General features: G+C 35.5%; 1 protein-coding gene across 1 annotated transcript in view; it reads left to right on the top strand.

The window, feature by feature from the left end:
• LOC127877753 (uncharacterized) overlaps positions 1 to 15,871 on the top strand; it is a 42,067-nt gene that overhangs the window by 3,373 nt on the left and 22,823 nt on the right. The window contains exons 2-12 of the mRNA XM_052423961.1: positions 1,596 to 1,652; positions 2,252 to 2,412; positions 3,135 to 3,374; positions 3,885 to 4,037; positions 4,774 to 4,981; positions 10,303 to 10,558; positions 10,967 to 11,132; positions 12,001 to 12,183; positions 12,618 to 12,767; positions 13,231 to 13,374; positions 13,880 to 14,062. Coding sequence (XP_052279921.1) covers positions 1,596 to 1,652; positions 2,252 to 2,412; positions 3,135 to 3,374; positions 3,885 to 4,037; positions 4,774 to 4,981; positions 10,303 to 10,558; positions 10,967 to 11,132; positions 12,001 to 12,183; positions 12,618 to 12,767; positions 13,231 to 13,374; positions 13,880 to 14,062 — 1,901 coding nt within the window. The remainder of the gene's footprint in view (positions 1 to 1,595; positions 1,653 to 2,251; positions 2,413 to 3,134; positions 3,375 to 3,884; positions 4,038 to 4,773; positions 4,982 to 10,302; positions 10,559 to 10,966; positions 11,133 to 12,000; positions 12,184 to 12,617; positions 12,768 to 13,230; positions 13,375 to 13,879; positions 14,063 to 15,871) is intronic.

Genomic DNA, 15,871 nt, shown 5'->3' with positions numbered 1-15,871 from the left:
CCGATCTTATTTTCGATGTTGATCTTGTATCTCTGCGTTCATTAAGAGATGTAATTGTTATGAACTAGTTTCTTGCTTGCTGAACACCCGATATGATGTTATCAAAATAATAGATATTCGTGTACGCTTGTATAAACTATTTTATGCTATGAAACTCGTGCATCGATGATATGATTTCACACGCAAAACACCAACAAGAAAACAACAACCGGTTAATCATGAATATCATTAAGCATGATAATGTACATAATATTCTGCCATAACTAGTTATGGCGTCCATGTATTTAAATTGTCGGTTTTATTTGTGCTTACATTGCGTGACATGAAAAAGTAGTCGGTCATAAAACATGTTCGCTTAAGTTAAGCAATGTCATATAGCTTAATTGTTGTTAAACATTCCATGGTACGGAGCATAGTTACACGCTATACAATTGTACACGATTGTTGACGGAACAATATGCGCGTTAAAATAAATGACTTCAATAATCCATGACAATTTAAAATGCCAAAATAATTTGTCAGGATTTTGCGATCGCGTTTTGATCGATGTACGCGCGCTTTACTAAATAACTTCAATCACTAATAACCGAAGTATTTTCAAAAGAATTGTCGCACAATAACCATTCGTTGATTTCTCTCTACGGTCTCTTTGTCTATTGAAAACAAATCGTGTCCAGTATTTGAAACGTTGTCACCAATAAACTCACTATCTAGTCATTCTAACTTTCAAATGGAATCCCGCATAGGTGTTGGCCCCAACGGGATTGTGTACCCTGAGACGTTGATAAATACTTCTTCTTGGCGGGTAACAATCGTATTGAGAATGGTGGCAATGCACAGCACGTGCAGTGAGATAGCTACAAGTTTGTCTTAGTTTGCTATTTTTCATAGTATTGTCATACAGGTTATCATCAATCGATCGTGTAGATTGTGTTAAATTACCCTTTCATAGCGGTGTTATATACAATATAAATATATACCACATTATATAGTGATGATTTCTCTTCTTGCAATCACAATACTCTATAGTAGTATAACCATTAAGTAAGTGTACATGTCAGACGCCGCTATATTTTTCCATACATAGACAAGCTAATTAGAGTATTGACCTTAAATTTCATATTTTTTAGCAATGCTTTTTACTTACTAGTCATGTTTGGTAGATACTTAGTTTTAACGTGTTAAGGGTTGTGTACTGGTTTTCCCAATTGAGAATGTTAGCTAAGAGGGAAATGTACGCTTAAAACTACACTTTGAAGAACGTATTGACATGACGGCAACGCCAAAGACAGACGTGCACACAATCACTTAAACCCTTGCTCCAAATTACGTATAAAAACACTGTCTTCAAATAAAAACACTGTCTTCAAATCTGGATTAATATATGTCAATGTTTAGAAGAAAGCTAAACGCTATGGGATGTATTGAGAGGGAATTCTGCTAACATAAATTTTGTTATAACACTGCCATTTGTGTTATGTCAATGGTGATTCAAGTTGAGAAGTGATATATGTTTTGCATCTGCCTCTTTAGACTATTGCGTAATTGAATTACAATGTAATATAATTTATACTACTTTCGTTGTCTTTTTGCAGGTCCGACAAGATTAACTTCATTGCAACAGACAACTTCGTGCTCAAAAGAATGCACAGGTAATACAGCAAAGATATTAACTCTTTCAGTGCTGGAACCGAATTTTGAAGGCCTTTGCCAACAGTTTGGATCCAGATGAGACGCCACAGAACGTGGCGTCTCATCAGGATCCAAACTGTTTGCTATTCTGATAGTATTCTTTGGCAAAAAAAACCGAAGTAAATGCTAATTTTAGAACTTCAGCAGACGACATTTTAGCAGACTACAAATTACCCAGCATGCAAAGGGTTAAAATATAAAAGAGCAAGGAACACGAACTATAAGTCCGATTTTCAAATATGATATGGTTAGAACGATGTTTACTTTAATTAGAGTATTGGTTGGCTTGATTTAACATATTCCTTTTGAAACAATAAGGTTGTATATATTACATAATGCATGTATGTTATTTCTTTTGTATGCATGCATCTCAAAAGGTAATCCCATGAAAATAATTTCCATGATGGCTTTCTGTAAAAAAAATCACAAAACGATACTTTTCAGTTTAGATATTTCCCAACTAATCAAATTGACATTGGTAGACTTTAAGGTGTATTTTATTTAAATAACTGCACCAGCAAAACTTGTAAAAGAGTTGTTTTAATGTTTTAAATGGCAGATAGCAACAAGTTTAAGCTGAATGTCGGTAGCACCTACCAGTACAATTATGAGGCCGAGACTCGAACCTCACTACAAGGTGCATCAAGCCCAGCGTCTGTCATAGGCCTCACTGCCAAGGTCTTGGTACACGTCGAGTCAAAATGTGAACTCATTCTCAAGGTAAGAACAGTGTGAGTTGTTTGGATGGAATATCCTGAGCTTAAATGGAATGGTCAGCATCCCTTTATTGGCTTTAAGGGTATATGTATATATAAACAAACAATAATAAAGCAACATATTATTGTTGACAAGGATGTGATCCTATAAACTACACATTTGGACAAACTTATGTTACATTACACTCATTACCCACTGATATTTAGTAATTTGTTTAATATTGATAACATATTGTATAATTGTATTGTGATGGTAACGCACATTTTTTATAGTCCATCTCTGCCATTAACAGAAGTTATAATTTAAGGAAATCCTACACTCTTAATGACAGAGTTAGGAACTTCTATAATGAAAACCTTAAAATGATAGCATGAATATTTATTGCAAGTAAACAAGAAATTGCAGTATTATAAAGTTATGAGTAGTATACCATCTTTGTTTGCTCCAGATCTAATGTTCCAGATAAAGTATTTCGAACAAGGTTTCTCCATATTTAATTTCAAAAGACATAAATAATCTTTTTAATTGTGACCCTGAATTTGGCCCTGAAATACAATTATCAATCAAGATCATTGCAGGGTTTGATCCCTACTAGTTAAGCATTCTTAGATTTTTCCATATCATATCCCACTTAATTGACCCAAATCTTTCTATAATCCAAAGGCTTTAGATGAATTTGAACAATAAATTAAACTAATAAGTCTAATATAACACATGTTTTGCAGGTGAAGGACTCATCTCTGACTGCTAGTGACTCCCAGACATACCAGAGCCCGGAGCAGAAGGCCCTGTTCACTCGGGCCCTTGAACGCTTCCCCATGAGACTCAGTCACCAAGATGGCGTCGTCAGTGCCGTGTGCCCTACGGACGCAGATCCAACATGGGTCGTTAACGTCAAAAAGGGAATCTTATCAGCTCTGCAGAACTCCATGCAGGATCTGGGCATGGGAACCAATACAACTGAGGTGGGTTTGTCATGGAATGTATCAGATGCGTTCTGGAAAAATTGGTCTGAATGCATGAGCAGTTGCATAGTCTTATCAGGGACGACACTTTCAGCTTTTAAGGAATTGTTTGTTTAAAGGATGTCTCTTCTCAACTAAGATCCAGTGCAGGCGGAAAGTGTCATCTCGGATTAGCCAGTGCGGTCTGCACAGGCTCGGTCTGCACAGGCTCTGTCTGCACAGGCTAATCTGGGATGACACTTTCCACACGTGCTTTCAGCCCAGATTTCCCAGAACAAGGCTCATATTGAGACATTGTTGATGCTTTGTCAATGTTGGGGATAAGAACCAAGGTCACCCGGGCGTATAGGATATGGTGTTCGCCTATCTAAAGGGAGGTCACAGTTTTGATTCCCACTGTGAGAAACCAAAAACGGACTTAAGAGCGTTTCAATACAAATTCAGGTTTCCATTCAATAGAGCTTAAATAAATAAATTTTAAATAAGCCTTGATTTCATTTTTTCTTACAGAGTGATGTGACAGGCCGTTGCGAGACTGAGTACTCACTCATACAGCAGGGCTGGAGTTCACGCACACTTCGCAAGGTGAAGGACCTCACAACCTGCACCAACAGACAGGGCTTCACCAGCGCAATCCAGACTGCTCCATTCCAAGCAGCCGAGGTAAGTTCGTTTCAGGCACAGTAGGGGTTAATTTCTCATGTATAATGTCTGAAGATTGCCTAAAGTGCGGTTGTAGCATAAAATGGCCTACTGGACATCTCAAATTGGGGACTCCATTTTAATAAAAACATTTAATCCTTATCAATAAAATGGTGTGTAGTTTTGTATAAAAAACTTTTCAGGCTTTGACATGATTAGATTTATCTTGCCCTATGATTTTTTTCCCATTCTTTGAATCTAACACATTTTAATTCATGGTCTTTTGTTTTTGAATACTTAAACTGCAAAAACAAAACAAAAACAGATATGCCATCAAATGATTGGCTTGCAAACATTTGCACCTATGTAAGGTTGAAATTAATGTTGTTTAGGGATACAGAAAGACAATAAAAAGTGATTGTCATATAATATTATTTTTTTATCAAGAGCTGTCAAGAGCTTACATAACATTCAATAAATACAGGAATTTAAAATGTAGGAATCGCCTTTGGGCTACTGAAACTTTTTTTTTACATAAAACACCATAAAATATCCAAATTAAGAAATCTGATGTAGTAACATAGTTAAAAAAGATCCTTTCTTTACCTTTTTATGAATTCACAAAAAACCTGCCTCAAATGATTCGGTCATGGAAACAATAAGCAGACAGTGTGAGTCAGTCATGACTGTGCTTGTTCAGGGTATGAATGAAACAATAAGCAGACAGTGTTAGTCAGTCAAGACTGTGCTTGTTCAGGGTATGAAGTCGGTGCCCCTCGTGAAGAGTAGCCAGTCATGTGACCAGGATGTGAGCAGTCAGGGTGTGATCACACGAGCCCTGTGTCATGAGGTGCACACGTTCAGACCATTCTCCAGTGAGACAGGGGGAGCCACTACTGAAGTCTCGCAGAAACTGACTTTCAGCAAAGAACTCAAAGCACACCGAGACAGCTCTTTCTATAGTGGTATGGACTTTTTGTAGGTGATATTTGCATGTGTTTGGTATGATAGTGAATCAAGAAAAAGGGAGACGATTATTATTTTTATAAGCCCTTGAATGATAATGAATGCAAGTGTGTAAGTTATTTTCCTTTCCTGTGATGAAATTAATTGTATAACACTTAAAACACTCACATTTTAATGTCATTTAACTGTGTTGTGTCTTTTGATATATTCCGTTTTGAACAGAACAGAACAGAATGTTTGTTTAGGACTATTAAGCATATACAGCTCATCGTCACAACAATATAAACAGAAAAAAAACAAATTTACATGCGTCAACAATACATGTCATTGTATACAGTACATCAGTTATATACTAGCATGCCTTAATGTGAGAATGCTAGAACAATATGAGATGGCTCTTAATTTGCAAAGATTATTCAAATGTTATACTTGAACATTATTCACATATAAATAATTGAATACCGGTACATCTACTTTTGAAAAGATCCTTACACATCGAAGACGTTGGTGGTATAATGGTTTGCATCTTGCCGTTAGTTAGTCCATGGATCTGTCAATAAGGGAAGGAAGACCCCAATCAATTTGGAGGTTAGGATAAATTTAGTCGTATTAGTTTGTAAGCTTGTCCATAAAACTTGACGGGGCATTGTTCAAATGATCTTAAAACAAAGTTTAAATGTAATTTTTGTAACACAAATTATATACGTTTTAACTTGAAATCCGTGGTTCATAGTTTTAACAATTAATAGTTTCAAGTATTTCGTTATAAATTAAAGCTTTTGAGTTATTTATTTTTCAATGCAATACTTTTATCCATGTTAATAAGGACAATAATACACATATGAGCCACGTTCTGAGAAAACTGGGCGTAATGCATGTGCATAAAGTGTTGTCCCAGATTAGCCTTTGCTGTCTGCACAGGCTAATCAGGGTCGACACGTTCTGCTTTTATGGTATTTTTAGTTTCAAGGAAGTCTCTCCTTACCAAAAATCAAGTTAAGGCGGAAAGCGTTGTCCTTGATTAGCCTGTGCAGACTGCACAGGCTAATCTGGGATGACTCTTTACGCACATGCATTATGCCCAGCTTTATCAGAACACGACTCATATTTTTTTACTCACTTTTGTTATCTTACTTTAATGATTCCAACATATAAACAGAGTATATAATAAGCTGTTATTCGCAGGAAATGTCCTACTCTATGTCCAGGCCCTCAAGCAATCATCATTATTGTTTGACCGTTTGAGTCATTCCACTTTGGTGGAAGAAGTATTCTATGAGGAAAACAATCAGTTCCTTATATAGCTCTTTGTCATACTTATGACTTGGTTATTGAAATACTCTGGACAAGAGTTCAAGCATTCTTTAGTGACTTAAAACATAGAAAATACAGTTGAAATAGGGTTCAGTGTTCAAGTGGTGTTCCATATTTGTCTGTGCAAAGGGCATATTGTATTTCAATAGCGCACATTATGTATGAGTGATTCTTCGTGGCATTAAAGAAATATCTAGCTGAGCACTTCATGATTTCGGTCACCAAGTATGTAAATAAACAATCAAATGCAACTAGTTTTTGGACAACTTGATTGGTTAACAGAGTTTGTATTTGCCTCAGTTTTGATGACTGGTGTTTGTACCAAAACAAGTCAACAAGTTGATTATTTTCTACTATTGAATACATAATTATAAAAAAAAACATTGTTAATTAGCATTATTAATAAAGGTTGCTGATCATTTCAGTTCACCCTGGAGTTTTTTGTCCCTAACATATTAGATGAAGTTAGGAATGCAGTTAAACGCTTAAAACGTAATAAAGCGGCTGGTAGTGACTTTATTTTAAATGAATATTTTCTTGAAAGTTTGGATATTTTATCAAATCATTTATGTGACATGTTCAATAGTATTTTAGTTTCTGGCTTTTTCCCCGATCAGTGGACAGAAGGAGTTATCATACCTCTTCATAAAAAAGGCTCTGTTGATGATGTTAGTAATTATAGAGGGATAACACTTGTTAGTTGTTTTTCTAAGTTGTTTACAACCATTTTAAACAAACGTATCGAATCGTTTTGTGAAGACAATGCTAAAATTTCTGATGCCCAATTTGGATTCAGAAAAGGATGTTCAACTGTTGATGCTATTTATATCTTGTTGTCTGTTGTGCAGCATTATTTAAATGAAAACAAACGTTTGTATGTTATTTATGTTGATTTGCTCAAATGTTTTGATAGTATATATCGCAATGCATTATGGTTAAAAATGTATAAATCTGGTGTACAAGGTAAACTTTTGAGAATAATTAAGAATATGTATGAAAATGTTAAATCTTGTGTCAAGTCGTGTACATCATATTCTGAATACTTTAGTTATGCTGTCGGTCTAAGACAAGGGGAGGTAATGTCCCCGATTCTTTTTTCACTGTTTGTAGAAGATTTGGAACTATTTTTGCAAGATAGCACATTGTCTGGCCTAAATATAGACGACATAACCTTAATTTTATTATTATTTGCGGATGACATGGCTATTCTAGGTAAATCACCAGAAGAAGTACAGAACCACTTAGATAACCTATATGTCTATTGTAATACATGGGGGCTTAATGTGAATACTTCAAAAACAAAAATAATGGTTTTTCGTAAAAGGGGTAAAATTCGAAATGATGAAAAATGGACATATAATGGCCAAGATATAGAAATCGTAGATAATTTTAATTATCTCGGCACTGTTTTAAATTACACTGGTAGTTTCATTTTAAATCAAGAACATTTGGTTGGAAAAGCCCTTAAGGCTATGAATATTTTACTCTATAAATGTAAGCAGTATGATCTTAAACCGAAATTATTTTGCCAGTTGTTTGATTCTTTTGTTGGATCTATTTGTTGTTATGCCTCTGAAATATGGGGTTTCAATAAATCAAAAGAGATCGAACGCATTCATTTAAAATTTTGCAAGAGATTGTTAAATGTGAAAATAAGCACATGTAACGCTACAGTTTATGGTGAGCTAGGCAGATATCCATTATATGTAAATAGATACGTACGCATTGTTAAGTATTGGTTAAAAATTATTAACAGTAAAAATATTATAATACAAACTGTGTATATTCAAGCATTAAATGATTGTAATAAGGGATGCAACAATTGGGTTGCAAATGTTAAACAATTGTTAAACGATTACGGATTTTCCTATGTTTTTGAAGCAGCAAATATAACTAATAGTCATGCTTTTGTTTGTGAATTTAAATGCAGAATTATTGATACCTTTAAGCAAGAATGGTTTGGTGATATATATAGAGTTTCTACTCTAGATATGTATAGAATGTTTAAAACTACTCTTGAATATGAAAACTATTTAGATTTATTACCCAAGAGTCTACGTTTATACTTTGTGAAATTAAGGGCTTCCGCCCATCCATTGAGAATTCAGACAGGAAGATACTCACGCAACAATATCCCCCGTGAAGAACGTTATTGCCTTTGTTGTAATCAACGGGATATAGAGGATGAATTCCATTTTATTTGTGTTTGTTCATGTTACCGTTTTCTACGGCAAAAATTCATTAAACGTTTTTATTTCGTGAATCCATCGGTTGTTAAGTTCCATAGTTTATTAACATCAACTTGTAAATTTGAAATATTTAACGTGTGTAAATATGTTAAGGAAGCATTATCTGTACGAAATGCTATTTTAAATAATACCACTGAATTATAGTTTGACTTTCTTCAAAGAAGTGTATGTATCACTTTGCAGTCACTGATAGTATTTGTAATACATTGTCCTTACTGCCTTTAACATTATTATGTTTCTCCTTGTCAAAATCGTTGTTTATCTCGGTTCTTATTTTGTTTAGAAATGTCATTTCATTGAATTTAGTTCTGAAATGTCATTTTACTTACTAACATATATACATCATTATATTGATTTGGTTACCTACTATAGTATAAGGATACGTGACATTACTTTATTTATAATTATATGCATTAAAGACGATGTACTTATGTATAAGTCTTAATAAACTGTCTGTTCTGTTCTGTTCTGTTCTTAAACTATAGAATTGCAAGAAAACACATTCTAACAGCAACAAACCATGAACAATGTTTTGAGAATCATTGTACATGACCCCATTTTTTTTTTTATCTTAAGATACATAGTTAAAAGGTTTTGTTTGTATATCTACTTTTAGACTGCTCTGCTTTCAAATAGATTATATTGAACTTTTAGTTATTTTCCTTTTCCTTTCTTCACATGACTATGTATTTGAGTTTGTGGCTAGACATGAGTGTTAAAATGGTTTACATGTAGTTGCACTTACTTTGACATTTCTTTGAAATGCTGCTAAATTGACAGACAGCAGACACATCACTTCATCATGTATTTGCTGTATTTAAATAAAACTCGGTCCTTGAAGCATTTGTCAACAAAACTGTGCACTTTTTTGTCTACACTCTGAACAAATGCTAGGATGTTTTGGCTGATATTTGTTTATGTGTAGATGCTGTCAAATGCCAACAAATGGTAGAAAGTAAATCAATGTTGAATATGTTAAACATGTGTTTTGTTTTGTAAGCTGAATATGAGTGACTTCCTACTTTAAAATATTGCAAGAGCTCTTAACCTTGCAATTTCTGAAATCCCAGTCTGGAAAAGTCTTTTTTCTCTCTCTTATTGCTTAGACACTATGATTGTAAATTGTATCAAGTGCTTGTTTTGGTAGCAGCTAGAGGAGTTGTTTCTGAAGTACAATTCTTAAGTGCAGCTAAGTGATGCTTGTGCTACTGGTTTAATTGGTTTAGTTTTATTTGTTGTAGAAAGAAATAAGGTCAAAAGCTTATTAAGTTATTATTGAGAACGTGTCCTGGCTAGAACCAGTACAAAGTGCATGTGCATAGTGCATACCAGTACATGGGGGATATGTACCGGTAAAGTCTGGGGGATATGTAAAGTTTGTATTGAACAGATGACCTGCTGATTTCTAGGCCAACACCCTATCCAGTTAATCACTGTGGCCTTCTGGTGCTTAAATATTGGCTCATATCCCTCACATGCATATTTGAAAAAATAAACAAATATATTTGTTGGGTTTTTGTGACAAAACAGGGCTTATAACCAGAGTCCAAAGCAAAAGATGAAAACCTCATTATACACTTGTTTACATGCAATATATAAACTTAATATGAACTATGCTGATAAAGACAGTATTCCAAGTGTAATTGGGTAAGGTACAAGAAAGGTCATAAGGTCAAGATTGTTGTTGGAAAGATCATTGCCAAGGTCATTGTTACAGTTTCAAGGTCATTGTTACAGTGTCAAGGTCATTGTTACAGCTGATGCTGGGGAGCCCCAGGAACTCTACTACAAACATGAAGCCGATACGTCTGTGTCAGATAGGTCATCAAGAGACGCACTAGATGTAATCAATAAGCTGTGTGGGCGAGAACTCACTGAGGTCTCAAACGAAACAAGCCAGCAGTTCGGAGAGTTAGTCAATGTTCTACGAAAGATGGACCTGCCAAACTTGCGGCAGGTGTACCAGGAGGTTCTCCGAGACTCAATCTGTACGAAAAATGTGGAGAGGGTCAGGTGAATGGAACTTAACTTTGTTATTTGGAAAGCCTAATTATAAACTCTCACAGTTTGTTTGAAGTACACGTTTAAAGTATTGAAATTGATGTAAAGAAAATTCATCAGTGCTTCTGCCTGTGTATCCTTTATTAATTTTCTTAATTTGCTGAACATTTTTACAAATATTTTTAAGTTCTAAAAGAACAATAAATATGCAAATTGTTCTCTTCTTTTTGCTGCATACACATATACTTTTAGTACAAGTATACTACTATGTTATTTAATATTAAAACATGGTCAGTATTGATTGAGTCACTTCCTAAAATCTAGCGATTTCATGTTGTATATGCTTATTAGTACCTGTTATGTTTGCACTAAATATTAGGTACAACATTAATAATAACCAGAATATTTTAAATACTACAGGAAGTTTGCCTTGGATGCGTTCATAATGGTGGGCACAGATGCTGGTGTGGAGTTGATGTCGATGCTAGTGTCGTCTGGTGAACTGAAAGGCATGATGGCAGAGGCCTGGTTGAGTGCTCTTGCATTCATCAACAACCCCACCACCCAGATGATCTTCCATGCACAGGTGAGATTGGACTGTTTGCTTGAGTTTTTTTACATTTGTTACAGTAGTTCTGTCATATAGATGGCAGAAAATTAGAGTGCCATATTTCATGTGCAAGTTTGTGGTTTTCTGGTGTTTATGGTTTACCATTATTATGTGCACAAACATATCTGGCTTAAGTGGACAAATGGTTTAAAGCAAAATCCTAGACTCAGAAAATCCTATAAAATTAGAAAGTGTCATTCTGGGTAGAGCTGGTTTTCCTCTATAATGCATCACATGAACGTACATTAGTATTACTATGTAACATCAATATGAGCCGCGTTCTGAGAAAACGGGGCTTAATGCTTGTGAGTAAAGTGTTGTCCCAGATTAGCCTGTGCAGTACGCACAGGCTGATCAGAGATGACACTTTCCGATTTTATCACATTTTTCATTTAAATGAAGTCTCTTCTTTGCAAAAATCCAATTTAGGAGGAAAGTGTCGTCCCTGATTAGCCTGTGAGGACTGCACAGGCTAATCTGGGACGACACTTTACGCAGATGCATTAAGCCCAGTTTTCTCAGAACACGACTCATATGTTTGATATTGTGCCTTCCTATCAATCAGTATGTTACAGGTTTGATCCCCACTCTGGCAGCATTAATAGGATCCACCAACTACTGTTACTACTAAGGCAATAGACAAATGTCTCACTAAGCTTTACACTTTTAATGCAATAAAGCTTATGCAAAACATTTGATACTAAAAAAATTAACAGAATCTTCACTTTAGACCAATGAATGATTCTACCCAGGCAATTCTCTCAAAGTGTATCAATAAGCCTTTGCCTTCTTATGCAATCAAGACTGTACAAAACTGAAAATGTGTGTGTTGTATACTTGCCAGTCCCTTTTGCGGGTGCCAGGTATGGAGACACGGGCGCTGGTCCCAGTGTCGGCGCTGGTGGCGTCCTACTGCCACCGCAACCCTTCATGTGGAGACCAACTGGAGGTGGCGGACTTCATTGACAGCCTCCAACGAAATCTCGAGCAGGGACAATGTAAAACGGATGAGCAAAACTTCAGAAAGGTTTGAGAAATTATGTATTTTATGTAAATTTTCATTTCCATGTTTTATATATGATTTTAGTTTTTGATATTAATGAAATAATGCATTGTGTATAAATAATGTTTAATTGATGACATATCCTATTAAGAAACCACTTTAACACTTTCCCCATTAGAAGCAAAGTAAAAATAGCTTTTGCAACCAGCATAAAACCAGAACAGCCTGTGAGTAACTTGCAGTCTGTTCAGGTTTTATGCTGTTTGCTACTTATCATTAACTTATGTTGAATATGAAGCCTTTCAAACTTCAATATATTAAGAAAAGACTTAAAAGTAATTTGATATTCTAAAGAACTTCAAATGTTTTCCAGATGCGTTTATAAGGGGTAAAGGGTTTAGATTAGTTTTTTGCTTTTCCAATTCTGAAATTAATTGCAACCAATATGATTTCATCAGGTGATGCTGAGTCTGCGGGCCCTTGGTAACCTGGGTCACATCAAGCCCCTTGTATCCGTACTGAAGACCTGCCTTAGCAACGCTGACAACCCTGTTGACATTCGAGTGGCCGCGATACAGGCATTCCGTAGGATTGACTGTGGGGAAGATGTAAGTAATGTAAGGCCTTATTTTGTGTTTTGGGGTCGGTAGTTCTTCCAGGCCTGAAGCTGTATTTAGCTTATACTTGTAGATCCAAAATTTAATTTATTAAACAAATATTTTTAACTTGATCTGCATTGTTTTAAAAGTTCCTGTTTCTTGAGTTGAGTATAAGGTTTGGTTAAAATTTACCTGCATGCATAAATGTGATAAATTTGAATTGCTTATTGCTTTATTTGAATCTTGTCATAATATGAGACCACATAATTTCACAAAATTGTCTTAGTTGATTCTTGAATTCTGTCAATAAAATTAAAAGAGATAATTTATAACTGAAAAAATAACATGTTAATCTATCAAAACTTTGTGAAGAGCTTTGATACCTGTTTGCAAAAGCCCAAAAAAAAGTATATTTGATTTTTTTGTTACATTATTACTCTATGTACATGGTGTTCTCATTCTGTGTATACAGATGAGCAGCCTGATTGGGGTGTTCCGAGACACAAGTGTTGACTCAGAGCTTCGCATCAATGCCTACCTTGCTGTGGTTAGGTGCCCCAGCCCTGACGCCTTGTCTCAGATCAGACAGGTGCTGGAAACTGAGACAGTGAACCAGGTGTGTATAGCTCAGTGAACCACATGTGTATTTAGCTCAGTGAACCACATGTGTATACATGTAGCTCATTGAACCAGGTGTGTATAGCTCAGTGAACCAGGTGTGTAAAGGTCAGTGAACCAGGTGTGTATAGGTTATTGAACCACGTGTGTATAGCTCATTGAATCAGTTGTGTATATAGCTCAGTAAACCAGGTGTGTATAGCTCACTGATTCAGGTGTATATAGCTAATTAAACAAGGTGTGTGTAGCTCATTGAAATAGGTGTGTATAGCTTATTGAACCAGGTGTGTGTAGCTCAGTGAACCAGGTGTGTATAGCTTATTGAACCAGGTGTGTGTAGCTCAGTTAACCAGGTGTGTATAGCTTATTGAACCAGGTGTGTGTAGCTCAGTGAACCAGGTGTGTATAGCTCATTGAACCACACGTGTAAAACTCAGACAAATGCATTTTCCTTGACTTATTAAGATTTTAATTAAGAATTCATTGTGTTTTATTTATTCCAGGTTGGATCGTTTGTCTGGTCACACCTGACCAATCTGCTAGAAAGTTCTGACCCTGAAAACCGTTACATCCAGCAGTTGCTAGGAGATGGCGTCCTAAAACCGGAGTTCGACCTCCATAAACTGAAGTTTTCCAGAAACTATGAGGGATCATTCTATGTTAACCAGTGGAACGCTGGAGCAAAAGTAAGATTTGATATAAAAGCAGTTATTTTTAGCTCACCTGAGCACAACGTGATCATGGTGAGCTTTTGTGATCGCCTTTTGTCCGTCGTGCGTCGTCCATTGTGCGTGTGCGGCGTCATCATTTGCCTTGTTAACTCTCTAGAGGCCACATTTATTGTCCAATCTTCATGAAATTTGGTCAGAAGATTGGTCTCAATGATATCTTGGATGAGTTTGAAAATGGTAACGTTTGCTTGAAAAACATGGCTGCCAAGGGGCGGGGCATTTTTCCTTATATGGCTATACATGGCTATAGTAAAATCTTGTTTACACTCTAGAGGCCACATTTATTGTCTGATCTTCATGAAACTTATTCAGAAGATTCATCCCAATTATATCTTGGACGAGTTCGAAAATGATGCTGGCTGGTTGAAAAACATGGCCACCAGGGGGCGGGGCATTTTTCCTTATTTGGCTTTAGTAAAACCTTGTTAACACTCTAGAGGCCACATTTATTTTCCAATCTTCATGAAACTTGGTCAGAAGATTTTTCCCAATGATATCTTGGATGAGTAAGAAAATGGTAGTGTTTGCTTGAAAAACATGGCTGCCAAGGGACGGGGCATTTTTCCATATATGGCTATAGTAAAACCTTGTTAACACTCTAGAGGTCACATTTATTTTCCCATCATCATGAAACTTGGTCAAAAGATTTGTCCCAATGATATCTTGGATGAGTTTGAAAATGGTTTTGGTTGCTTCAAAAACATGGCCACCAGGGGCGGGGCATTTTTCTTTATATGCCTATATATGGCTTTAGTAAAACCTTGTTATCCCCGCCAATTTTTTTTTCGGAGGGGATATAGTAATTGGTCCTGTCCGTCTGTCTGTCCGTTTGTCCGTCCGGCTGAAACTTTGTCCGGAGCATAACTCCAAATCTATTGAATGGATTTACTTTAAACTTAGAATATTAACAGATGGCAACTAGGAGAAGTGCAGTGACCAAGAACCATAACTCTATCTACCTTAGTTTTTGAATTATCTCCCCTTTTATTTAACTTTAAAGTAAATTTTTGTCCGGAGCATAACTCTAAATATACTAAAGGGATTTACATGAAACTTGAAATATAAACAGATGGCAAATAGGAGAAGTGCAGTGACAAAGAACCACAACTCTATCTACCTTAGTTTTTTAATTATCTCCCCTTTTATATGATTTTAAAGTAAATTTTTGTCCGGAGCATAACTCTTAATCTACTAAAGGGATTTACTTGAAACTTGAAATATAAACAGATAGTAGCTAGGAGAAGTGCAGTGACCAAGAACCACAACTCTATCTACCTTAGTTTTTGAATTATCCCCCCTTTTATATAATTTTAAAGTACATTTTTGTCCGTAGCATAACTCTAAATCTACTGAAGGGATTTACTTGAAACTTGAAATATAAACAGATGACAACTAGGAGAAGTGCAGTGACCAAGAAACATAACTCTATATACCTTAGTTTTTGAATAATCTCCCCTTTTATATAATTTAAAAGTAAATTTTTGTCCGGAGCATAACTCTAAATCTACTGGAGGGATTTATTTGAAACTTGAAATATAAACAGATGGCAAGTAGGAAAAGTGCAGTGACTAAGAACCATAACTCTATCTACCTTAGTTTTTGAATTATCTTCCCTTTTATATAACTTAAAAGTAATTTTTTTCCGGAGCATAACTCTCAATGTACTAAAGGGATTTACTTGAAACTTGAAATATAAACATATGGCAACTAGGAGAAGTGCAGTGACCAAGAACCATAACTCTATCTACCTTAGTATTTGAATTA

This window comes from Dreissena polymorpha, chromosome 4, assembly GCF_020536995.1.
Source record: "Dreissena polymorpha isolate Duluth1 chromosome 4, UMN_Dpol_1.0, whole genome shotgun sequence".
Lineage (NCBI taxonomy): Eukaryota > Metazoa > Mollusca > Bivalvia > Myida > Dreissenidae > Dreissena > Dreissena polymorpha.
The sequence above is the reverse complement of the archived record's forward strand: the minus strand, read 5'-3'. Positions and strand labels throughout refer to the sequence as shown.